Below are 25,088 nucleotides of genomic sequence, written 5' to 3' on the forward strand. Positions count from 1 at the left end.
CCATAAAAAAAGGTTTTGTACTTAAGGATTTAGTATTAAGGCACAGTCACATTACATTACCTGCGTCTTGTCCCAAAAAAATCAATAAATCAGCAAAGGTGTGTCTGAATGCGTCTGTCGTTTGGGCTTTAATCCAAGTGGCTGGAAACCAAACCAATTTCTAATGTATAATATGATCATACCTTTAAATTTTGGAAATGTGCAGCCTATTGCCAACTACCACAGTGACTGAATGACAAAAGCCTGTAATACTGTCAGTTATACATTATTTACCACAGGTGATCAGCGGTATTTTCCACTGATATATATATCAGAAAATTTAACGTCTAACAATACAGCCTGACTGAAGTTTCCAAGAGGTTGTACCACCTGAATAAATGAAGTATGAGTCTTTATCTGTCATCTTTATCAGACAGGATACTCTCACCTGCCAGGATGGCTTTGTGGGCCTGGAATTTCTGCCCGGCGACACACAAGGAGCAGTCGGTGAATCGAGAGTTTTCCCACAGATCTCCAAGCTCCTCAGCCAGCCTGCAGTCAGGAACCTTCACCATGTTCATGGTGTTCTGGCCTGAGATGTTAACAGAGTCCTGCACCACACTTACCTAGAAAAACACACACACACAGTACATGAGTCACATTTTATTAGCTGCTTTAGCTGGACTGCATGCTGCAGTTTTAGCATCTTTATTTAGATGCATAGAAAAGTTTTAATTTTAGGGTGAACTGCTCCTTTAACACACTCACTGGTTCATAGAGAGGCAAATAAATGGCATGAAACATTCATAAAAAGACAATAAATCAGTCAATCAAACATGCTGTGAATGATTAATGTGAGTTCTCTGCCTCTGTAATCAATACATCAGCCACTCAATACAGAGGCTATTCAGAGACAACCTATTCTTCCTTCTTTATCCAATCAGATCGGCTACGCTCTCAAACAAGGCAGAAAATCAGCACTGAAGTCAAATTGGGTGTGTGTGTGTGTGTGTGTGCAGCGAGTCCTGTTGAGAGATAAATGAGTCTGGTTGACATTGTCTTGAACAGGTGGTGAAGTCAGCAGGGAAGACATACAGACAACTGACGCACACACATACACACACACATACACATACACAGTAATTACTGAGTAATTTCCGACAGTCTGGATTGACTGACTTGCACATTTTTACCTGCTTACTGTGCCATCTAATCAAACAACAGCAGTCAGATCACACCACAGGCCCTCTTAGAATATGGTCAGTCAGTCAGTTACAATTCGCAATAAAAGAGTCTAATAAGCAACACACATTGCAGTACTTTCTGCTGAAAAAGACTTCTTGAGTCTTGATGGTTAGAGTACTGAAGTGTGCAGGCTTCACCTCAAGAATACAAAACCAAAGTTAACATCGTTATTTTTGTAGATTTTCTTTCCCATCATTAACACAAGTTAAACGGTATAATTTTGTTTTCTAACAAAGTGTGGCCTTTTCCCTTAAACATGACAGCGTCAACCTAAAGCTGGAAATAAACTGCACAAAGTTTTATGTGTTACAGTCAAGCATGTCTTTGTGTTTTGGATTTTTTTTGTTCCACAGAACATCATTCAATTCGACTGTCCAAAATCATGAAATTGTTTAATTGGTTTGCTTATTGAATTCTGCACAATCAGAGGTCAGAGGTACCAGATAAGGAAGGAAAAAAAAACTTGAGGATGATAATCTCTGTTCCCAGTTTTCACAGCTGACAGCTCTTGAACACATTCAGTTCACCAGTTTCAAGAAAAATGCTGAAAATCCCCACTAAGTGACCTTGCTGTTAACGCTTCAGCCAGCGAGGCTGACAACCCCTCACAGAAAACAGCCAAGTTCCCTCCCCATCCATCCATCCATCCATCTGCTCACCTATTCGTCCAACGCAACATCCATCCACCCATTCAGCTCACACAAAAAGAGTCCTAGAAAAGGAGGAGAAGCACATACAATAGAGAAGTGCGTGGCAAGCAGGAAATTGAATGTCAAGGAGCCTTGTTTGCTCCTGATGGAGGTTTGAGGGTTAGCCTGAAGGGGGACAGAAAGACAGGGGAAAAGACAGACACAGGGAAAGATAATAAAACAGAAGAAGAGAGTGAGAAAAAAACAGGAGAAATATAGGGATAATAAAAAGCAGAGAGAATACTGATGCCGAGATACCGAGCAGCAGATGGACAGAGAACAGAGAGGATGTCCCACCCAAAGGGGGGGGGGGCTAATGGTGGGATCTACAGCTGGAGATGGCCTCTCGTAAGCAGCAGCTCATTTCAGGCACAGAAATGCCAGAGACGCGGTGAGGAGAAGAAAATGTGACTTTTGTGAAGAGAGGAGCATTCGAAGTATCCCTCAGTGTGTGAGTACAAGAGCGTCAATGTGTGTGTGAGAGTGTGTGACAGCGTGGTTTTCACAGCTGGCTCTATTAATCACACTCCTGGGGGATGCAGGTCTGACTGGCTGACATGCATCCATCTCCACACACTCATAGAGGAATGCTCTCTCTCTCTCTCTCTCACACACACACACACACACACACACACACACACACAGAGTCACAGACAGTCCTGCACACTGGCAATGGCATTCATAAAAATAATGATTAGCAAAACACAAAGCCTGGGAGAAAGAAAGCGGCTGTGTATAGAAGAAGGAAGAGTGCGAAAAACAACAGAGGACAGGGACAGAGACAGACAGACAAAGAGACAGAGGGCAGAGGACAGGAGTTCAGTGAGCTCGAGTTGGAATGAAAAATGGCTTTAGGAGAGCAGGAGGAGGAGGAGGGTGGCGAGCCCAGTGCTGTGTCCTGACTACGCACTGAAAAAGTAAACAAGTGTTGAAAAGCGAATTTGAAGGGAAGCCAGTGAGCCTGGTCAATGTGTTTCGGTATAAATAGCCCAATTAGCATGGCCAAGCCGTCGCTGGGCTCTCAGATGCAGCGTGGCAGAGCTGGTCTAATTACTGGCTAACTTGACCAATTATTCCACTGTTTAACCAGGCAGAAACTAAATCGCAGCACCTGGTTATTTAGACACACTGGCTGCCCTGACAGTCTTCACGCCATTAGCTGTCATCTTCAGTCATTGTCAACCTCTTCCTCTTTCCCCTCACATCTTCCTCCTCCAAACACTCCTCCTCCTTCCGCCCCACGTTCACGGTGTTAATTTATTATATAAATTCTAGCTATAAGAGCCGTCAAACGCCACAGTTTCAGGGACACAATTTCACATTGATCCACCCAATAGTTGATGAGATTTTTCAGTCAGGACTGAAGTTGTGGATCGGCAGAGCACTATTGCACTATTATGTCTTTTGTTCATGTCCTGTCAATGTAATTATTACAGACAATTTATCATGACAGTTCAGTAAATCTCACACCAGTCAAGATTTTGTCTCGATGGTGGTAAAATGAGAAATAAAGAAAAGGATCCCCAAAAATATTAGGGTTCATCCCATGTAAGTCAAGTGCAAATTCTGACCTGCTGGTGACGCTACATTAACAAGTTTTGAGAGTCACTAAAGCCATTTCAGGGCTATAAATATCCCTGATAATTATACGGTAATCCAATACTGAAGATCCCAACAAGTGAAGGAGCGACCGATCAACCAGCTGAACGACAGATTTTTATTTTTCCCCAGCAGTGATACTGATGATTAAGATGATGATGACAGAAACCCATTCTGCATGTAACCTTAGGTAAAGAACAACAGTAATGAAGAATCATTGCCGCTATATCACCACAATCATCATTTGTTTTGGTAATTAAGTTCCCAAGATAAGTATTTACTAAAGCGCTCGCCTCCCCGTTAGTTCCTCAGACATCAAGATGGATCTGTCGTAAGCTCCCTCTCAAACCTCCAGGCAACGCAGAGTTAATATTGAGTTTCGGTACCCAGATGATTTATTCATGATGCGTCAATCTTTCTTGCTTGTTTATGTGTTTGTTTATGGATTTACAGTGTTTTGCCATGCGTGAAATAGTTTGGGAAAAAAAAAAATACAAACTTCAAATCAAATGAAATTAATTAAGTTATGGAGCATTTGTTCTTTTACCTCCCCGAGTCTCATATCTCTGTTGTGTCCCTGTGCATCCTCAAACACATTAACACGGGCAGAGATCAGGGACACACATTCATCCACTCACCTTATCAGACCACCCACACACCCCCACACACACACACACCCACACACACACTCATATGACACCAGATGCTGCAGCCTCTGTATGATTTTAAAAAGGAGATGTAAGCACTTTTTTGAGGGGAGGCTAATTTCTTTCTTCCTTCCGCTTGCTGTTAAATTAGCAATAGATCATTTGCATGAACAGTATTAGAACTTGAACATTGCACAGTTTTTCTGACCTGATTCAGGGCAGGCTCTGTTGTAAGCATATGGCACATACTGTACCTCTTCTAGCACTCTGCAAGTCCCACATGTCTCTGAACCTCCTGACCACACATTTCCATTACTGTGGAAATGTTTAAATTTAAGCAACTTTAAGCAATTGTAGCTTGGTGTTGGACCAGAGGTCATTGGGATTACAGTTCTACCCCTGGAAAACCAGTATTTATTATACCTGTTAGTAATGACGAACATGTGCCAGTGAACAGATGAGCCAGTGAACAGACGAGCCCAGCGTCTCATCATCTCACCAGCATCTAAGTTTGGGTTTTTTGTGAGAGATGACTGCTCTTTCCACTGGCTGGAGTATAAATTAATGCAATTTTTCAGACATTCTTCTAAGGAATAAACAAAACAAAAACTGACAGAACGGGAGGAAAGAAAACCCTGCCCAGTTCTGCTGGCAGAGGCAGAGTCCAACACTAAGTTTCAGAATTGGCTACCAGGTTGGCAGACCACTACTGCCAGAATGCTAGCTGCATTTTAATGGTTTATAATTGAAGCGATAGCAGCCCAGTGTAATTACAATCCATATTTCAATAATAAAAACTGTTAAACACATTCAAGTCAATTGTACACCTGCTGCAGCTCACTCGCACTCCCCCTCTCCTGTTCTTTAGCTCCACGTCACTCACAATGTGGCGGTGAAATGACTTGTTGTCTTTCTTTCAGTTTTGACTGTCTCAGTATCGGGGCTGCCGTCTTGTGGGTTATACTTTGTTGTTGACAGGTTATCACTAGACTGTTTTACTCCACACTTTTTATTTCAGCCAGAGTAAATCGATGCAACAACAGCACTCCTGTTTGCCTTGGTAACGATTTTGCACTCTGAGTACTGGATACACATGAAAAGGCCTCCCTAACAGTGGCAACTACACCAAACCGACTGACAGTGATCCAAATGTGATTACCCGGGCCAACTATGAAAGCAACTGTTGAGCTCTGCAGGGGTGACTACTGAAACATCAACAAATAAAGACTGAATTGTTCGCACAGTGAAACAAATGTTTTCTATGCACAACATTAACTTTGTTATGTCTGCACTGTGCTTCAAATCAAACACCATATTAGTCTGTGTGATGTTGCTGCTTGGGAGGAATAAAACAAATGCATTTATTACAAGTTAATCACTGAAAGGGAAGAGCAGAGGTTGTGCAGTGGTGTATCATGGCTTCATCATCGGTCATTTAAATACCTGTTGTAAAGCTGAACATAAAACACTGTACATATTACAAACTGAATACCTGAGACTGAACAAGGTGCGTGTGTATTCGCTGAGAAAGTGCATTTCACACGCAGCATACACACAAATATTTTTCATCTACAACGGCTTAATAGATCTGTGATCTTTAAACTTGTCGTCTGAACCCCCAAGCACAAAACTCATCACCAGCTTTTTATAATGCATGACCGGCCCTCCACTCTGCAGCCAGCCAGAGTAAACAGGCTCGATGTCACAGACCCACTCTATGGCTCCCTTTCTCCATCTCCTTTTCTAATTCACCCTCTCCACCCACTTTTGGATGTTATTGCTCAGAAAAAGTAAAAACACTCAGAGCGATGACAGGATATTTTCAGACCCTGATACAGGAGTCAGAGTTAGTTACCCCACGGCAGCTGCAACATGTGACTGAACTGATTAAGACTCGAGAATAATAGCAGAATCTCATTTGTTCCTGATACCATTAAGCAAACATAGCCCCCAAATCCCAACACTATTAAACAAATGTCAAAAATAAACACTGCACTCACTCTCCTTACACAATAACTTGAACCTCTTCACCTTCTTTAATTACAGACTATTCATTTCAGCCAAGTTGGTTCTAATTCTATTTCAAGCACCTTATCCAACATATAAAGAGTTAATGGAAGCTTTCACTATGGCTGCCCTAACAACATACAGTTCACAAGTCCCTTTCTTTGGAGCACAGTAAGTAATGTAATGTGCTTTATATTGCTTCTTTTATTAAACAGAGGAAAAACTGGGCAGGTAGGCTGAGCAGAGACAAACACCAAGCTGGAGTGGGCAAAGAAAAGAGCATCACATGGAAATGTATGATTATGGTTGCTCACGGCCTGCTGCAGAAAGGTTGATAATATACTTGACTTGAGTATTAATATGAGTTTTTTGGCTGCATTGTAAGCAAATACAGCAGTTGCTCTTCTTTGGTATTCCTGGCAAAGTAGACCTGCAGTTCCCACCAGTAACCAGAGGTTAAACTCGTCATTTCAGTGGCTGTTTGCAGGGATGCAGCTGTGTCCATTTCAGTGGCTCAGTCCACAGACCGGCAGGCCAGCCTGCCATTGACACAGAGGTATTTGGGTGAATCTACACAGACAGAAGAATTTTTCATGCATGATTTGAAGTCACACCGCTGAACAAGCGTTGTAGCCCTGATTCACAGCCAAGTGTGTTGTGCCTGGCCAACCTTGTTCAAGCACGCCCACACGCACACAGACACACACACACGCACACACACACTCTGCATCACCACTGGCAGCAAGCATGTGCCTCTGCATGCCGTCTATGAGCACCAGCCATTTGGGTCTCTCTTTAAGTACTTTTGTTTTCTCTGCTGGAAGATCACAGAGTAAAGTGATAGCTTTGAGACTCTGAGGCCTGATCTAAAGTGCCTGACGAAAATGTTTGGACCAAGAAAATAAATAAATATGCAGGCAAAAGTTGCCTGTTTGTTCAATTTCTGCTGTCTTTACTCTGGGAGAAGCAAAAGGGCTTTTGATGGGATATAAAAGACCTGTTGATGTGGTGTGTTGCAAAAGCAGTATCAATTAAAGGATCCGCTGTGGCTCAAAAATGGGCACCAACAAGCTATCACAGTCCCACTGCAAAGGGGGATCGAGCCTGCATTCTGTTTGCTCATTCTCCTCTTTCTCCTGTCTCCTGCCTTCAATCAGCATTTGTATTTCCACCTCTTTGATTAGGTTTCCAGGCCCCTTCTAGATGATCCAAATAGTCTCACTTTTGCTCCCTGTTCTTGTTTAGACAAACACTGGAATTTATGAATATTTCACCCCATCTCGCTGGAATGATTGATTGTTTTTAACTTCCCCTTTTGCCTGCAAAAATCCAAATCTCTATGTGCGTCCTTTCTCTTTTGCCCCTTCCTCCCTGTGTCTATTCCCACCTCTGCCTCTTTATTCTGCTCCACAAGCCGGATGTGTACGTGTGTGTGTGTGTGTGTGTGTGTGTGTGTGTATATGTGAGTGTGCGCATTGTTCAGAGTGCAGGGAGGGAGCAGCTGGAGCATCTGCAGTCGTCTCCTCTGACAGCAGCACAGCATATGGCAGGGCCCTGTGAAGGATGGGTGCTGTCACCCGGCAAAGTGCTTACCCACCGACAGGAGAGGCGAGCCGCACTAACACCACGAGGAAGAGAAGGAAACAGCTGAACATCAGCACCCCACTCATTTATTCTCCCACCGCCACCTCACTCCAGGAGGGACGCGGCGGAGGAGCTTTAAAGACTAGCGGTGGCCAAGACGCCGGCTGAAATGCATTTCAGTAAATTGCATCAAAGACTGTCTATGTGCACAAGATAAACCAATTGAGAGGAAAACACGGGCTCATATTCCAGCTTATAAATGCAGACGCTGATCCTCACATATGCGCTCATCAGCCGTTAGTGTGAGACACCGAGGTGCATGAGCCTGCATGACTGGCTACTATACAGTACATTAACAATAACTAAATATGCAAAGGCACAGCTCATCGCCTCTTGTTTAGCCTCACATGTCAGGTGTATGTTGAGTTTGGAGGTACCTTTTTTTTCTCCAAAAGGTACAAAATGATGTGAAAAAAATGAAAGATGTGAAAAATACTTTTTCCAGGCTCTAATCCTGTGTGTCTGTGATAACTGTTCGGTTATCTCTTGGTATATGCTAAATAAATGTCACTGTTGAGTAATTTTATACCTAAATTCCTCTTTTTTTCCCTCTTCCTCTAAAACATTATCTTATGTTTGAGGACTCATCTTTAAACTCTGGGGCAAAGAGATACAGCTTTGAACCAAATTTGATTTGGGGCAACCATCTAACCACGCCATCACTTAACAGGCTCCATAAACAGACAGAGAGACAGACAGAGGGAGGAGGTAGGGAGGAGATGGTGTTGATATGGAAATGCACAAAAAAGTGCTGAGTGACTTTACAACAGCCATCCAGTGTTCATTGCTTTTGTTTCATTCTAATAATCAGGTTTTTAGCTCCACACAAGCCTCAGTAAATCCAGCAAACTAAACAACCACTTTTAACACGTCTCCTTCCATTAACTGCTCCATCCTCCCTTAAACGCATACGCAATGAGAAGAGGTGGCACCTCGCCGACAGACAACACGTGTTTGGGACATAACGTACCACATTTTAACAAACAAGCGCAAAAGCCACAATGAATGCGCCTCTCTGTTCTTTCCTTTGTCAAACACAGCGATGTTTACTGCACCTGCATCTCCCTACTGCTCTTACTTTGTGTAAGTAAGATGACAGACAAATACGCAGTAGCTCTCAATTTAATCAGCGTCTGAATGGAAAGACAGTAAAATCAATGCAATATTTAAAAAAGGCCTAACAATGTGTCAGCATTAAAAATAAAACAGTGATGAAGTGCTTCTTGGATCTGACAGCAGTGTGACCCAAAACAGGCACTAGTGATGCACAGGTAGGCAATCGATGTCGGCAAAACAGTCTGCTTCGGCACGGGGCTTTATTAAGTCAAAAATCCTTTTTATTTATTACGCTGACTACATGATTTACAACAAAACCAACATATATCGACTGCACGCCGGCCTTCATCAGGAATCCATTCACCTTTTCTACAGACAACAATGTGAGCCCAGCTGAGACAAACACAAAATGTAGCCTACCAATGGCTGAAGCAGAGTATTAGCTGATACATTACACTGAGTCTGCTTTGTGGAGAATAAAGAACATCATCCGGCAAGTTGCTCCTAAAGCCAAGTCTGAAGTCTGTGGAAGAAATCAAATGTGTCCAGCAGGAGCAGCTCTCTGACTCTCCTTCTGGCTGACTACAGGTAGACCACTGTCTTCCTACATGTTTCAGCAGCCAATTTAACATGACTGACAGATATGTTTCACCATAAACCTCTCCTTTCCAGAACAACCACCTCTTTTCCCTTTAGTCAGTCAAAACAGACTTCCAGAGCAGTAACCATTGCAGTGTCAGTCAACACGATTCTGCCTGCAGGCAAATCACAACAGCACAAAGTTGCTGAGGTTTTCCGGGGAGCCACAGGACCCCACATGAGTGTCTGGTACTTCTCTTAAAACTTTCAGAGCACCTGCATTATCTATAGCGTGAACAGCCAGACAGCAATGGCCTGACCTTAGAGCAAGAGGTTACCCACAGTGCTGACAGGGAAATGGAGAGGGGAGGTAAAGAAAGAGAAGATTTAACCTCCTTTACCTCCGAGGCTCATCAGAGGAGGGATGAGAAAAGAAGGTTAAAAACATGTCTCATCCACATGAAAACACTCTCTATGGAACCAAATCTAATCCACACCATCTTGGTCTTTTGTTTTTCATCCTGTATCATTTGACCTCTTTGTACGTTCTTCGCTCCCTGCGGCTTGTTTCCACCCAGTGTGCCCACTTTTCCTGAGAGGGCCTTTCCTTCCATCTCCTCTCGCCATGCCTCCTTCCCCTCCTTCTTTATCTCTCTCTCTGTTCCCTCATGTTCTCTTTTGACAGCCAAAGCAGCACCTTTAATGGGAGCTGCCTGCTCATTAAATACCTGCAGGTGTCTGTAGCACTTTGGCAGGGATGGAGAGAAAAGGAGAGATGGATGGAGAGACAAAGAAAGAGACAAAAAAAGAGAGAGAAGTGGTTGGTGTTGTTCAGGCCCTGCCTGACATGACATATAGCCAGATTCCCTTTGCTCAATTTGAATTACTAATGTCTCCGGAGGCAAATGAACCGAGAACAGGGACCAAGGGTCAGGAAGGGAGATTGAGCCAGTATCCCCCTCCCACAGTGACCTGGCTTCTCCTCATAGCCTTATCGCCTGTTTGACACTCTACTACACAGAATAAAAGAGGAAGAAAGACGGGAGACGAAGGAGGGCAAAGAGGGAGGTTGGAAAAGTAGGGCTGAGCAAAGGGGGAGGCCAAAGGACATGAGGGATGGGGTGAGGGGTGGGGAATAAGAAGCTGCGATGCTCAAAGTGGTAGGCAGCAAGAGATGAAAGCAAAAGGGAAAAGGGGAGGAGGAGACCGAGTTTGAATGAAAGATAAGATGGAGGGGAAAAAGAGGAAGGGATAGGAGAGAAGAGAGAGCGAGCTGGGCTCTGGGGCGATGGGGCTCTCTCAGATGCTGGACAAGACCATCTGGACGAAAGCGGAGCCAGGTCTCTGACGGTAAACACTGGGCTTCACTTTCAGATGGAAAAAGACCAGGAAAAGAGATCCAAACACCCGTTCAGCACTTTCTTACCACCATCCACCCAAAACCATCACTCCACCAACATCCTGCCCATGTGTTGGTCGAGAACGCTACCAGAACTCACTGTATGCTGGCAGTCTCATCGTTTGCTGCACAAAACATCCCACTTTCAGGCAGCCTTCTTTTTTTTTTTTTACTATAACACACACACAAACACACATATTTAACAATCAATTTTAAAATACTGTGCCTGTTTATACGTCAAGTCTTTCAGAACATGAACTAGGCCTCTCAGGTCAACTGGGGCAGTTCTGCTAAATTTTTCCTGAGGTTAAAGAATGATAAATCTATCTAAGCTACTATACTACACACAGTTGGAGAAAACTTTTATAGGACCTGAGAGTACTTTTAAACCTTAAAAAATACAGAAAATGTTCTCTGCCTGCTTTATTTATCTACTGTATATTCTCATGTAATCTGTTTCTGTTGTAAACAGTTTTTTCATATCAAGCACATTGATTTTTCCTGGTGCACAAAATGTGCTATATAAATCAGGTTTGTCTTGCCTTGATTGTTCATCAGCAGAGCTCGCTAATTACCACAAAACAACAGGAATTTACGGGGGAGGAAGTGGCCACCGAGGACTTGAACCAGCAACCCCACTCCCCCCTCTTCTGGAGAGTGGATGAATTCAGTGAGAGAGGACTCTTCAAGGTAACTAATCCCCCTCTCTTCCAGCCAATTCTCTCCAGCAAACAGTCTCATCCTCAAAATTACGTCCCAATGAGACACGCCTGCACACACACACAGTATATGCATAAGATACTCCAACACACACACACACAGTACCCCTCATCCTGCATGGCTCTGGAGAAGCAGCACTGCCCCTCCTACCCCTCTGTCAATAAGCCCAGTTTGGAAACACTTTAAACAGACTTGCACATTGCTCCACTACAAAAAGGGAAAACTTCAAGACATGCTCTCCTCCATACCCGCAGGGTTAATTAGAATTGTTTTAAACAGCCACTGCCATGCTTTTTAAACATTTATGGGTGCATGCATTACAACTAAGGCATTAACATATCCGGAAAGTTTAACCTCCTCTCTGCTCCCTGGCTCCATTAGGAGGAGCAGAGGGGAACGAGAGAGAGAGGACAGTTGACCTCTGCTGCCCCCTGTGTTACAGCTGAAAAACAACAAGGGAATTTTCAATGAGGAGCAGCAGCCAGCTTTCGGATCAGAGGAATTGGAGCCGAGCCACCATGCCAGCTGAATGACAATCAGCTTGTATGTTAGTGATGAGAGAGAGATCTAAACCCAGAGGCTATGTACTACCAATAAAAACATACATTATTCACTAACAGGGACATACAATGAGTGGTAGCGTTGAATAAAAAGATGAGTGAAACAAGAGCTACAGCTGCTCACTCCAAGGAAAAACCTTACAACACAAACAATACATTTAGATGTTTCAACAGTATCCATTATTTTTTTATGCTATTAAAATTATAATTTTTTGGGGTATTCCACATAATTCAGCATCAGCATGGCTTTAAAGGCTAATCTTACAAGTTAGTGTTTGTCTGCAACATTGAAAGATCTCATCTGATGAATGCTGAATCATAAAATAACAAAGATTATCATTCTTGAATGAACAGCCCGCACTCTGAAATTCTTTTCTTTTCTCTGAAGACAATGAGCGTGTTTAACAGCCAACCTGACCCTTACCTCACAGAAAAGGGTCAGTTTGTCATCAGGCAGCAGACCATTGGCCTCGTCCAGCAGGAAGTCCCTCCTTATGAACTTTTTGAACCCCCAGTCTTTCCCCTGGACAAAACGGTACGCTCTCTGGCTCTCTGGAAAAGAACACGCAGGAACAGACAAGACAAGGAGAAACAAGATTATTTGGAGACTTTCACAACGTGATTAAGCACTGCGTGTGTGAATGTGTGTGCGAAAGAGAAAGTTTGTTATGAGTCATGGCCATAAGCAGCGGAGGAACAATGGCAAAAGAGGCTGGGTGCAGGAAGTATTGCCTGCAGGGAGCTTTTAACACTTCAGAAGAAAACACAATCTCTCTCTCTCTCTCTCCATCTTCCACTGTCTGTATCCTCTCGCTGCCACATAAAGACTAGTGGTAAACACGAGACAGAACTGCTGCGCCTCTTTGGCCAAGAAGTGAGAAATTGCAGGGATCAAAGCAGTCCAATTATAATGTGTTTATGGAGTGCCAATTATCTCTGACAGTGGCAGGAAGGATTCTGTAACACTCAGTTGCACTACAAAGACACAGGAAAGGTGCTGGAGTTCTTGTGTGTACAATAGTCACACTGTGGGGGCGGCAACAGCTATCTACAGTCACCTAACAGTCACAAACGCTCACACACAAGGTCAAAAGATAATGACTGCGGACTATGACTGCCACAGAGATCACAGCAAATTAAATCTAACTGCTGATAGAAAGAAAGCACGGCACTAACACAAATTCTGCAAGCAACTGGAGCTCTGTTAGAGAGATGCAACATCATTCCTTGGAGAAATTACATCATTCGCCATTTTGTTAATGAGAAGAAAATGCTTCCTCGGGCGCTGCTCGAGCACTGATTTTTGAATGTGTTCCGCGCCTCAGTGACAAACTCCTTCTGTGAATGAAGACGTCCTTGTCCAGTCCCATCAGGGTAGACAAGCCAAAACACATGAAAAAGGGTAATAAGGCTCCATTAGTCTGTTATTATGCGTACGGTCTTGTAAAGGGTTAAAAGGTATCACAGGATGCAGGAAAAGTCAATCCAAGATACAAAAGAAGCACTAGAATCCAATTCATTATTCATGTCTGTTCTTTGGCAGATGTCAACATTGAGAACCTCCTGAGAATGCCTGGTAAACATGTTGTTAACATGCATCTGGATGATTGGATCGTGTTGAGAAAGAACAACAAACACAATCCAGGAGCAAGCTCACGATTCACTCACCAAAATTACCAGAAGAGGTTGTCCAATGCTCATTTAGTCATAGTAACAATATCTAAAAACAAAGTGTCTCCAATCTGCACACAGCATATCAGCTCCATACATGTAGATAAGCAGTTGGGTATGAATTAAATCAGAAACTATACATGCAAACCCAAGAGGGAGCTCCTGGAGTGGGTAGTGAAGTGCCTAGCAGGCTGTGAGACATCTGATTTCAACCTGCGCATCAGGATTATTTTAATGTAAAGGCATGCAACAGCATGAGGTGTAAAACTACTTAAGACTTTCAAAATAAGAAATAGGAAAAAAAATGTTATTTATGTCTCCATTTTATCATTTATGACACAGCACAGTTGAGAGTCAATTAATTGCATCATCTGTTAATGCCAACTGGACATCTGGACCCAGATAAAGTCCATGAAGTGGTAAAAGACTTCTGTTCAAAGTCAACTGAAACAAGCTATAAGCTGTACAGTCGCCACATGCCAAGAGGTCATCGTCTCTCACATTCACACGTCTGCAGTGTGTGTGCACACTACATGTGTTTAGCCCCAGCAGTTCAAACAGATTTCTTTTCAGGCTGCTCTTGTGCAGAGATCCCACAGGAGATCTGCTCACACATCACAGTGGGACGCACTAAGTTGAAGTGTCAATGCTGCTGTAAGATCCTGTGTCAAATCCCCTGTTTGGATCTGAGGGAGCAGCCAGCCAAAGAGGGGATTGGTGGAGGAGTGCAGTGCATATGCAGTTATTCCCACCACTGCTCATGCGGGGGGTCCTTCACTGTAATCCCCTGCCTCTAGAGACTGTGTACGCAAAGAAGCTGACAGAAATCACCATGCAAACACACACACACGCACACATAAGCATGCATGGAAGCCAGTGCACAAAATTACAAATCTATGCTTTTCCACTTTTCACAGCACTCTACTTTATTCATTGTTCCTCCACTTTGTGTAACAGAGTCTGTGTCTCCAAAAAAAAACACACTGAGATTTCTCAACCAAAACCAAGCTGGTCTGAAAAGAGAGTCAAACTTCTGAGGCCTTGGTACACGGTGCGGTTTATGGCTTGGTAGACGCAAACCTACAGACTCAGTACCTGGATCCCTGTCAAGAGTCTGAAGAAACACTTTCTCTGCTGACTTTCACCCACACTTTCACGTCCTTTAAACATGTTTGATAAGACCAAGCATGAGAGACCCAGATGAAGTCCCAAGGCACAGAATCTCCTTGTGAAGTTATTTGGGTATGAAACAAGACTGGCAGCGACGAGTGAGGACTTCCCCAGTGGCAGAATCTAAAGCTAAACTTGGGTGTGAGGAAGGAGGTTAGCAGCAGAGTGAGATGGAGGGTGGCAAGCCAAGAGGAAGAGGAGGAGAGGTGAGAGGGAATGCTGAAAGAACCTCCAAGTGCCTCCTGGGGAAAGAGAGCGAGAGAGAGGCGTGACTTCTTCAGTGCTCACAGTGAGAGTGAGGCATCTGTGCATGGTGTGTGTGTGTGTGTGTGTATGTGCATGCGTGTGTATGTGTGTGCTGAGCTCAGCTAATGTCATGCTGTCATCTCTTGTGGGGCATCAGAAACCTGCACTGGCAGAGAATCAACTGCAGGTCCGCTCACTGGCGCTCATTCTCTCAGTGTGTTGGCCAAGGTGGTGGGAGTGCAACCCCTCTGCCAGAATACCCAAAGAGCTCAACGGCAGCGGTGGTGGTGGGGTGTCACCGTAACTGAGATATCCAACAGGATAAGCATGAGTGATCAAAACGATTGGCATGAAAAAGAGTAAGTCTGTGTGAAAATCACAGAAACAACATAGGCGTGTATAAACACCATTTCATAAAGAACTGAGATGATTTTCGTGCTTTTACCGTGCTACAGTGCACTTTGGCACTGAAGAGAGAAGTTTCTCACCCTGCCAGAAAAAGACTGAAGGTGATGAGGAAGGTGAGAAAATGAGGTCTGAGCTGGAGATGGAGGGAAGGAGAGGAAAAGAGGGAGCGATGCTACGGTGTTTAAGAGAGCAGGCCATCCATATTCAGGGAAAGGGCTTAGGGGCACAGTGGGCACACAGAACGAGAAGGTCGCCAGAAGACGAGCTGGCATGTAGGAAAATAACAGCCGCCACAGCAGCCAGAGTCAACATCTCTCCTTCTGTGTGTCGCTCCGCTGTTCAGCTCCCTACACTAACCACCACTCACGACAGCACACACTCACGTCCATTTCACAATCTCTCAGAAGCTATTGACGTGAAAGGTAAATTAGCACAGCCATTAACACACCAGACCCCAGTAAATACAAGCGCATATTTATCTCGCAAGTTACAGAGTTTAGAACACCTGTGCTAAAACTTTATCCCCTCTACAAGCTGAATTCACATTTCACAGATAAAAACATGACACGCAGTCTTTCGGAGAAGAAAATCTAATCTCTTGTGAAGATTGCGCTCTATAACCTACTGTCAGCACAAACATGTTTATTGACATTCTTTCCACCAATGTCAATACTGTCTGATTATGTAAAGACTGACCAATAGATTCTACTCTATTAGCCGTGCTCCACTCACCCACACAGAATACCTGATCACCTCCATCAGTTACTGAGGGCAACGGATTCTGACAAGCTCACACCCTGAGCTTCAATAAACTGCAACCAAAAAATAAAAAAGCCAGTCATGAAATATAGAAACGGCCCACACCAAAACCTGCTGTAACCAGACTCTCCAGCCAACTCATACACACATAAGCTCCCTCAGCTTTTGGCTGCAACACAACAAAACCGCTGTCTGCAGGGGAGACTTAACAAGGAGACTATTTGAATACAAAGCAGCGTGAAGCTGAGGATGAGAACTTTCCATCTCTCCTCTCTGAGCTGTCAGAACTGGAGTCTGCAGGGGGCAGATGTTTTCTCTGGCAAAGAGAGGAGGAAGGGGGGGGGGGGTTACCAAGAGACAAGTTACAACCCACCCAACAGCCTCAAAGGAGAGAACCAGCACATTAAGCCAGGGAGAGAAATGATGTGGCCAAGTTGAGAGCGCAGTGGTACAGCGTGGGGAGGGGCTGGTGGTGGGCTGTCACCGCTCCCTGAATCTATCTCCATTAGCAAGTACAGACCATCAGAGCATCCACACACACACTCTCTCGTGGGGGGCTTATAGGCTGACTGATGCAGATGTGGGGTTTCATCAGATAATGTCAAGCTTTACAGTGAAATTTTGCCAATGTAGTGCAGCCTTGCATTTATACCTCCTTTAAGTACTGAAGAGATACTTCAATTATGATATTTCAATGCTCAATTTCTTTCAAAACTTTCTTCCTTTGTTGATTATATACTCATTCCTCTACCTAACTATTCATTTATAAAGTACTCAGACTTAATATGCATTGCATTGAAAATTGTCCCCACAGGGACAGAAGAGTATAAGCAGGCCGAGCAGTGACCTGCCACATAAACAGTCTACAGCCACCCAGCTTTCTTAATTAAGGCACTTTGTTTTTATTTGGCCTTTTTTCCTTGAGGCTTGGATTAAATTGGATTCTAAATGATCCAGAACCGATAGAGCAATCTTTACTGCCATATTCTTAGACGGAGTGCTCACTAAAGTGTCACAAATATGCTGGCAGTTGGGTAATTTTCTCCTGTGACAGGGTGAGCAGTGTGGAGGGCCCAGGCCTACCCAGGGGGATTGTGGGAAGATTGGAGGAGGGCATATGGCAAGAATGGGATGGGGCGTGCACCATAGAGCACACCATTTATAGCCGAAAGCCCCTTGAGACACAAAAAAGGAGGAGAGGAAAATGAGATCCTCTTCACTTCACTCGGTATTCCCCATATTCCCGCCTTTCTAGGGTCATTTAAGGGAGCAGTGCTCACAAAATGACCAAGCAGTGAAGTCAAACACCTCAAAGGTCTGTTTATTGCTCATACCGCAGGCAAATCCTCTCCACAACACTGCACAGCCACCACCATACAGTATTATCGGCAGAAGTAAAACCTTTAAGGACGATAACCGCTGTAAGGCTCCGTCTTTGTGGGGCTGTCGCTGAGACAGTTATTCCAACATTACAGGGCAGAAGTGGAATAAAAGAACAAATGAATGTGAAAGAGAGGAGAGAGAGAGAGAGGTCTAAGTGAGCAAATGAGGGACTGAAAGTACACATGAGGGGGTGGGGGGGTGTCAAGTTCATATGGGGAAATGTTTCTCGGCAGGAAAAATGATTTCCCCTTCTACACAACCTGCACCGCAGGGGGTTGTACACGGTTACACCACATACGCCTCCGATTCAAACACACTTCCGCCTCCCACCTCTTTCTCTTCGTCTCCCCAGCTCCCACACCCCATCTTCCCTCCTCTGCGCTTCCTGTACAGTATGCTGCAGGGTACCGGGAGAGAGGGAGGCAGCCAGAAAGCCTGATAACCAGGAAGCGGTCACATCTGGCCCTCACTAATTCAATTCCACACAAGTTTGCTTTTCCTCCCCATAACATAACCTAATTAAAAAAAAGCAGGAATTGGAGGCGCATTCATTTCCAATTCATCAACGAAGAGAGAGGTGGACGAGGACTTCTAAAAAGGTTGGGTCTTTTTTAATTAAAATCAAAATTGCCCCACGCTACTTTGAATTATATATTTACAAGAAATGAATCCAACCAGCAGTGATTACACGAGCCCATATGGCTATCAATAACTCAAATTATTAGACACACTCCAGGAATTAGACACAGTCCTCACCTCCTATATTTAAACATTTGAGTGCCCCAAAGACACAGGTGTGACAGCAGTTTTTAATTTGCAAGCTATCAAACTTTGAGATATCCTCATTTTTCTGTTGAACATCAGACTTCGATGCAGTTTGGGCCAAAACAATTTTTCCACTTAATAACAGCAACTTATTTCCAATGAGAAGCTGAGAAAATTATAGAAGTGGGGGGGGGGGGGGGGGGGGGGCAGTTAAAAGGAAAATGAAAATGAGGAGGTGTGGGTCAGATAGTTTTGGTTAAGTTAAAACACTCACCCATGGCTTTGGTCTCTTCTCCCTTGGCATTGAGGATAGAAAACTTAAACTTGGCACGCACCTCACTTTTTGGGCAGCTGACTAAGAGCAAGTAAAGCGACAGATAGTCTTTACTCTCCTCGTCCAGGCCTTTAGGGTTCACACGCAAACACCTGGAGGCAGGAAAAGAATGAAACCTTATGATCAGACAGGTGAAGTTAAAAATGAATGTGATGCTTCAATTCCTGGCATTTCAAAATGCTTATATGCAATAATAACGTCATTCTGTCAGCAATGATATGCTGGTTATTAGCAGGGAGGGAATGTACTTCACAGTGGTACGGATGTTCATCCTTGGCTTTGCAGTCAGATCTACTGACTTTATTGACTACCTTGTTGGTGTCGATCATCCAAGAGAGTTCTTCAGCAATGTGCATCCACAGGAACCTGAAAGCCTGAACCCTTTGCACACAGTCCCTGCTGACCTACAGTGAATCCATGACTGCAATGTTTTTTCAGAAGTCTGTTATGAGTTCTTTTGTTTTTGAAGATGATATTTCAGGACAAGATTGTTCAGTATCCCTGTCAGCTCTCCTGACTTTTCCTGAGAGTCATCCAAGTCGTGTCGTCCGCCAAGTCGATGGTGGTGGTGGTTAAATGTCAAAGTCATGAGGGTAGAGGGCAAAGAGGACAGGGCTCACAGCCCCACAACAGACATGCAGCCCTGTGGGGGTACAGGTGGAGGAGAAGTGAGGGCCTCATCTAACAGTCTGAGAAAGTCCTTGATCCACTGGAATTGGGGAGGGGGGGTGTGAAGGGGGGTTGTTCAAGGACTTATGAATGTGCTAGAGCTCTCTAAACTCAACACTGAAAGGAAAAATCAATATCCATATATTCTGTAATGTAGAATTCATTTGGCAGGCAATTGGCCAATAACTCTAACACTTGCCTACTCAAATGACCCATATTAAAAAAAAAACTACTAGAAAGTAAAAGAAAAATGGCAGTGACTGAATAGAGTGAGTACTCATCAGTATGCAGCATCAACAATTAAGGTTTGTCATACTGGAAATACACTGCAGAGGGTCCATTTCATGGTTGCTGTTTTTTTCATGCATTGCAGCTATCCGACCCAAACCTCTTGACAGGTTGTTATTAATTCAGTGCAAAAAAACAGCCTAATTATTTTCATTATTGTAACTGTTACGACTTGCGCCCTCTTGCAGTAATGCCTAATGGTGTGGGGCTGACTTGCAGTGGATCTCATTTCTCTAACAAGCACCTATGTGAGCATCAGAGAAACAAGCAATAATAATGCTGACAGTGAGGTACGACACAGAGGACTAGAAGAGAACAGTCTGAGTTGGTCTCCCAGATTAGACAAAAAAAAGATGGTGAAGAGTGTTGGTCAGGCAGGACGAAGTGGACCAGTGGCATCATGTCCAAAAATGACTTGAGACTGATAATTGATATACGACTTCCCTCAAAATACCCACCATCCAGAATCAATTTCCCTGCACTCTGATCAAAGCTTTGTGTAATGAAATGACAACAGAGCCAGGTTTGGCTAAATTCATGAATGAAAAGTGCTCAAAAAAATATTCCAACCATGTAAGCAAACATCAGCGGCAACAGAGACTGAATAAAGGCACATTTCACTGAAGCAGGCAACCGGAGACTGATTGGTTTTATCTCTTGTTCTACTGCTCAAAGATGCAAGTGGATAACCCTTGAAAGAGCAGAGGAGGAAGGAATATTCCTCATCTTCAACAGCTGACTGCTACGACAACCAGCCTTCACTAACCATTTGAGTTTGTCGTTGGCTCCTGAGGAGAAAGTGGAGCTTTTGATGACCTCTCCCATCTCCTCGCGACAGAAGCTGAAGTTGTTGATGGTCCACATGTAGGAGAACTTCACCACTTTGATCTGCGCAGAGGAGACACACAGAGGGCTGAAACCAGATCTCTTTATTTATATATTTATCTATTCTATATGGGTAAGTGGTGTTTGGTCAGCCTGGACTTCAAAACCATCACATCAAAACTCCCTTTCATCTTCATAAACACTGACAACAAACGGAGGCAAAGAAGAAAGGATATTGTAAAAGTGGCAGCAGAAAAAAAAACCAAAAACAAAACAATTTTGCAAAAACACAGAGGGGGTAGGAAAACAGACATTATCAGTGACATACTTTATCTGCCTTGGCTCTGAACAGCAAAGCCTCTGCTGCAATGACTGAAACAAGCACAATTTTACAGTACACATAACCTTTAAACAAAGAAAACGCTTCAATTATACCCATTTTTGTGAGAAAGAAATTATGGAAACTGGAGTTACTGAAAAAAATCCAGCAGTAATTCATTCCATTCAACTGCTCATTGTCCAGTCACATAAAATATGAAGCTAAGCTGATACTGATGTACAGGATTTCTAAACTGAACAACTTCTCTTGATGGACAGGGTTCCTTTTAGATCCAACACCCACGTCAATGGAAGCAAAATCAGGCATCGAAAAGTTTATCTCTTCCAAAACATACCCATTTGACGGCTCTCTCACTCACATTTAGCTCCATTTACTATTATGTAAATGCTCTGACAAAACTATCAGTGTTCATTATGTTCTCCATGCAGTAATGTGCTCCTATGTTATGCCGAGGGAAAGAAAACACACATTTTTGTGTTCCTGAAGTATACAACACATCTATCAGTCAGTCAGTCAATCAATCGGCATCGGTGCAGCAGAACCCCGAGGTATCTTCTTTTTTTATTCCACACATTAGTCTTCCTTGTCAAGTCCTGGAGCCCGCATCACCCACAATGCAACTCAACAGCTGACAGGTTGGCCGACAACTGAGATTTTATATGCTCGCAGCATAAAACGGCACAGAGCAGGCAACAGGTAAAGATGAACATTTTATTTCTCTGTCTTCTCACTTATAATAACAATCTTAGTCTGTCAGTGTTAAAAAAAACAAGCACAATAAGTGAACATCCTTTGACTGTGGGCAACTGCCCCAAAAAAGTGACATCAGAGCCTGGTTAGAAGGTGTCGGCTGCAGCGCTCGGGCTCAGTACTGGACCAGTTCCAAACATTTTCTGTCTCCATTAGTCACTTACACACAAACACATGAGAAAATACGGTCCAGGTTGAAAAGCATCAAAGTCACGCCTAACAAAACTCAACTTCCATTAGTTGTAATCGTGTGCCTAATCAGTGACAACAAAATAAACTACTTGTTGACATGAAATTGAAGGGAATCTTGGAATTGAAGCCACTACACAAAGCCAGTAATTCAAGTTATGCATCCCTCCTCACCTGAGTATAACACCAGCTCTCAGCCACAGGACCGCTAGACATTTCAGCCGGCGGTGGAGGGCTTGAGACTCTGGACATCGCCAACCTTGATGCAGAGATGACCTGAGTTGAGCTGAAGCACCAGCCAGGTGTCGAGTGAGGTGTTACACGGCGTGTAGGGGAAGGAAAGGCCAATAATCAGTCAAGCTGGCCGCCTCTTAACTAACACCTGCTGTACGGAGGGCTGCAGAGTTGCATCCAGCACAACAGGACGTCCAGGCTCCAAAAATAACTATCGGCACTCTGTGGGAAGACAGAAACACAGTCATTAAAATAACTGACTTTAAACTCGTGAGGCACCGTGACCTTGTGTGAGTGCTGGTGTTTATGTGTCTGTGCTTGCGCATGTCGTGGCAATTCCTAATTGAGGGGTTAGCCTAATTGAGCGGCCTTTGCTAGTGAGTAGGAAGGAAAGGCTCTGAAATCATTTGCTTTAAAGGAGGCTTCAGCATTCAAAGCACAACAGCAGAGTGCGCTCTGCCTCACTGGGGGAAGCCTTCCTTTGTCTGCCCATGGTTTCGTCTTTGTTTTGATTTGAGAGGAGCAGAGCGCCTTGCCAGCCATCTGATTCCAGACAGGCTGCACCCGTCCGCCGTGGCTCTAAGTAAAGAGCAAGACTGAAGACTTTCATCTCGAGTTGCCAGTCTGTACTCACACAAACACCCACACAAGGTCACATGGTACTTTCAATAGCTAGTGCCAGCTAAGAAAGGTCAAAGTCGTTTTTATATGAGAACCTGCATTCAGGGCTTTTTTTCATTCTGAAATGCCGCAATTGAGGTTTCTATTTGTGGCAAAAGGAACAGTCCTCATTAATTTTGTCTAATTTTTGGTCCTTTACTACACTGGCAGTCTCATGGGATTTAAACTCCTGTTGGGAAAAAAAATGACAGTTTGGTTTCAAACCTTCATTTCTCTGCTGACTAAATCTCTCTTTTCCGCTGGTTCCATCCTCTGCTCCTCTCAAGTTCTTCTCAACACAATTCATACCCAAGTCATCACAGGGTCTCAGAATCTGGCTTTTCTCACTCAACCTGCACGTCCCCCTGATCTCCTGCCAAAGAAAGCCTTCCACTTCGCTGCTTAATTAGTGGCCAACTGAAAGAGAAGTTCAGGACCTGAGAAAACTTGCCAGAAACTGTATATCAGGCGAAGAACGTGAAGAGATGGAGCAAGAAATGAGAGAATGGGTGAAAAGTGAGGCAGACCTCTGTCTTCACGAGTGGATTGGAGAGAGGAGAGACAACCTCGACAGCTACAGACCCAGACACAACTTAATTAATGTTTAGAGATAACGCCTGGATCTGATCTTCCTCAATCCCCCCTTTTTCTTCTTTTGTGCTATTTGTATCTGATGAAAAACACTGGTGGCATTTTCGCTCGGTAAAACAATAAAATATTAATCACAAAAGTTGGGAGAACAAGGCTGCACTGATTTGCAATTTAAATTACCTGAGACTTCCTGGCAATTAATTATAGTCCATATGAGTGAGTGAGGGTGTATACACAGATTATCGCACACACATGTGTTTGTGTGTGTGTGGGTGTCTGTCTGTCATCATATGAGCTTTGTTTCACAGCATATCTAAAGCACAATCTACCAAGTGATATTCCTGTATCCGGTCCCTTACAGAGCACCACAAATGCCAAGTAATCACAGGGAATCAATTTAAGAACACATGACAACACAGGCAGCACTGCTAACAGCCTCCCAGCTTTCTAAATAGACCCAGATGACACTTAAGCAGAATAAAGCCAAGGATGTTTTTTTTTCTTTTTCATCCTTTACATGACAAACATCAAGACAGCAGCAGGAGGAAAAGCAGCAATAACAAGTCTGAGAGATGGAGGAGACGTGTGCTAATCATAGGACTCCCTCAAAAGAAATGTCTGCAGTTCATTTCTCATGGGACTCAGATGATGGCACCCTGAATGGGAAGAATGACTAATAGGTGATAATGCACAAGGCACAGAGAAAATAAATAAAGTCACATTACAGAGTACACTGGGCAGATATTTACGAAGATCCTCCAAAGGTGATTAACAGAGAAAGTAAGGAGGTAATGGAGGGCCTGTGCTTCGGCTATGGGAGCGTTTGTTACGGCTGTATGGCCTCCATCAGCACCCTGTAGGCTGGATAAATAAGGACCAGGGTTAAGGGTGCTCAGACGAGGCGAAACAGAAAAAGAGCAAACTAGTTCAGACTCTGCACAGTGTACTTGTACATCTCAATCTCTTCTCTGGCAAATACAGCATACTAAAGAACCACACAATATAGCTTATCATATAGCACACATAGACACAAAAGCCCTGTGGTGACCACAACATTGTGAAGTCTATAATGTTCGGTTCATATTGTGATTCGGCAATTTCTGAGGGCTGTTGCTGTATTCACTTGCACGATAACTATGCACTACAGGGTGCATTAACCATCAAATCTAAACAACTTAAGAACAGGAAGAACAAGAACAGCTTCACATAGACTTCTCTATTTATCACCGCCATCAAGGAGGTTGTGTTTATTTTTCAGCAGCATTACAGAAAAGCCAGCAGCCAGATTTTCATGAAACTTGGTGGGAAGGTGTAGTATGGACCAAGTAAAAACCCATTAAACTTGGGTTCAAATCACAAGGTGGATACAAAAATTATTTTTCACTTTATTAGCATGAGAAAGGTCCTTTGGTCTTGACAGAATAAAGGCCATACATCTCAAAATATGGTGGATGGCAGTAAAGTCCAATGGCGACAAGACATTGAAGAAATGCAGTGACTTCATATCACATAAATATACAAACATCATGCAAGTAGTATTGCTCTTATATGTGCAAATACAAATGTGAATTGTGTGCAATAAACTCCACCAGAGATATTGAGGAAAAATCGTCCCATGTTCTACGCTTCACAAGCGCAAGAAATATTATTGACTGTGAAATCTGTGCTCGCAGATGGCAGCT

The 25,088-nt window shown here is 43.6% G+C and overlaps 1 protein-coding gene across 3 annotated transcripts in view; it reads right to left on the reverse strand.

The window, feature by feature from the left end:
• Nucleotides 1-25,088, reverse strand: part of LOC124072897 (speckle type BTB/POZ protein) — a 70,139-nt gene that overhangs the window by 14,216 nt on the left and 30,835 nt on the right. For all 3 annotated transcript variants that reach the window (XM_046414666.1, XM_046414668.1, XM_046414667.1), the window contains 5 exons: nt 22,096-22,377; nt 20,584-20,705; nt 18,801-18,952; nt 12,549-12,676; nt 428-605 (listed from right to left, as the gene is read on the reverse strand). In XM_046414666.1, coding sequence (XP_046270622.1) covers nt 428-605; nt 12,549-12,676; nt 18,801-18,952; nt 20,584-20,705; nt 22,096-22,173 — 658 coding nt within the window. In that variant the 5' untranslated portion in view covers nt 22,174-22,377. The remainder of the gene's footprint in view (nt 1-427; nt 606-12,548; nt 12,677-18,800; nt 18,953-20,583; nt 20,706-22,095; nt 22,378-25,088) is intronic.

The sequence above is a fragment of the Scatophagus argus genome, chromosome 16 (assembly GCF_020382885.2).
Source record: "Scatophagus argus isolate fScaArg1 chromosome 16, fScaArg1.pri, whole genome shotgun sequence".
Lineage (NCBI taxonomy): Eukaryota > Metazoa > Chordata > Actinopteri > Scatophagidae > Scatophagus > Scatophagus argus.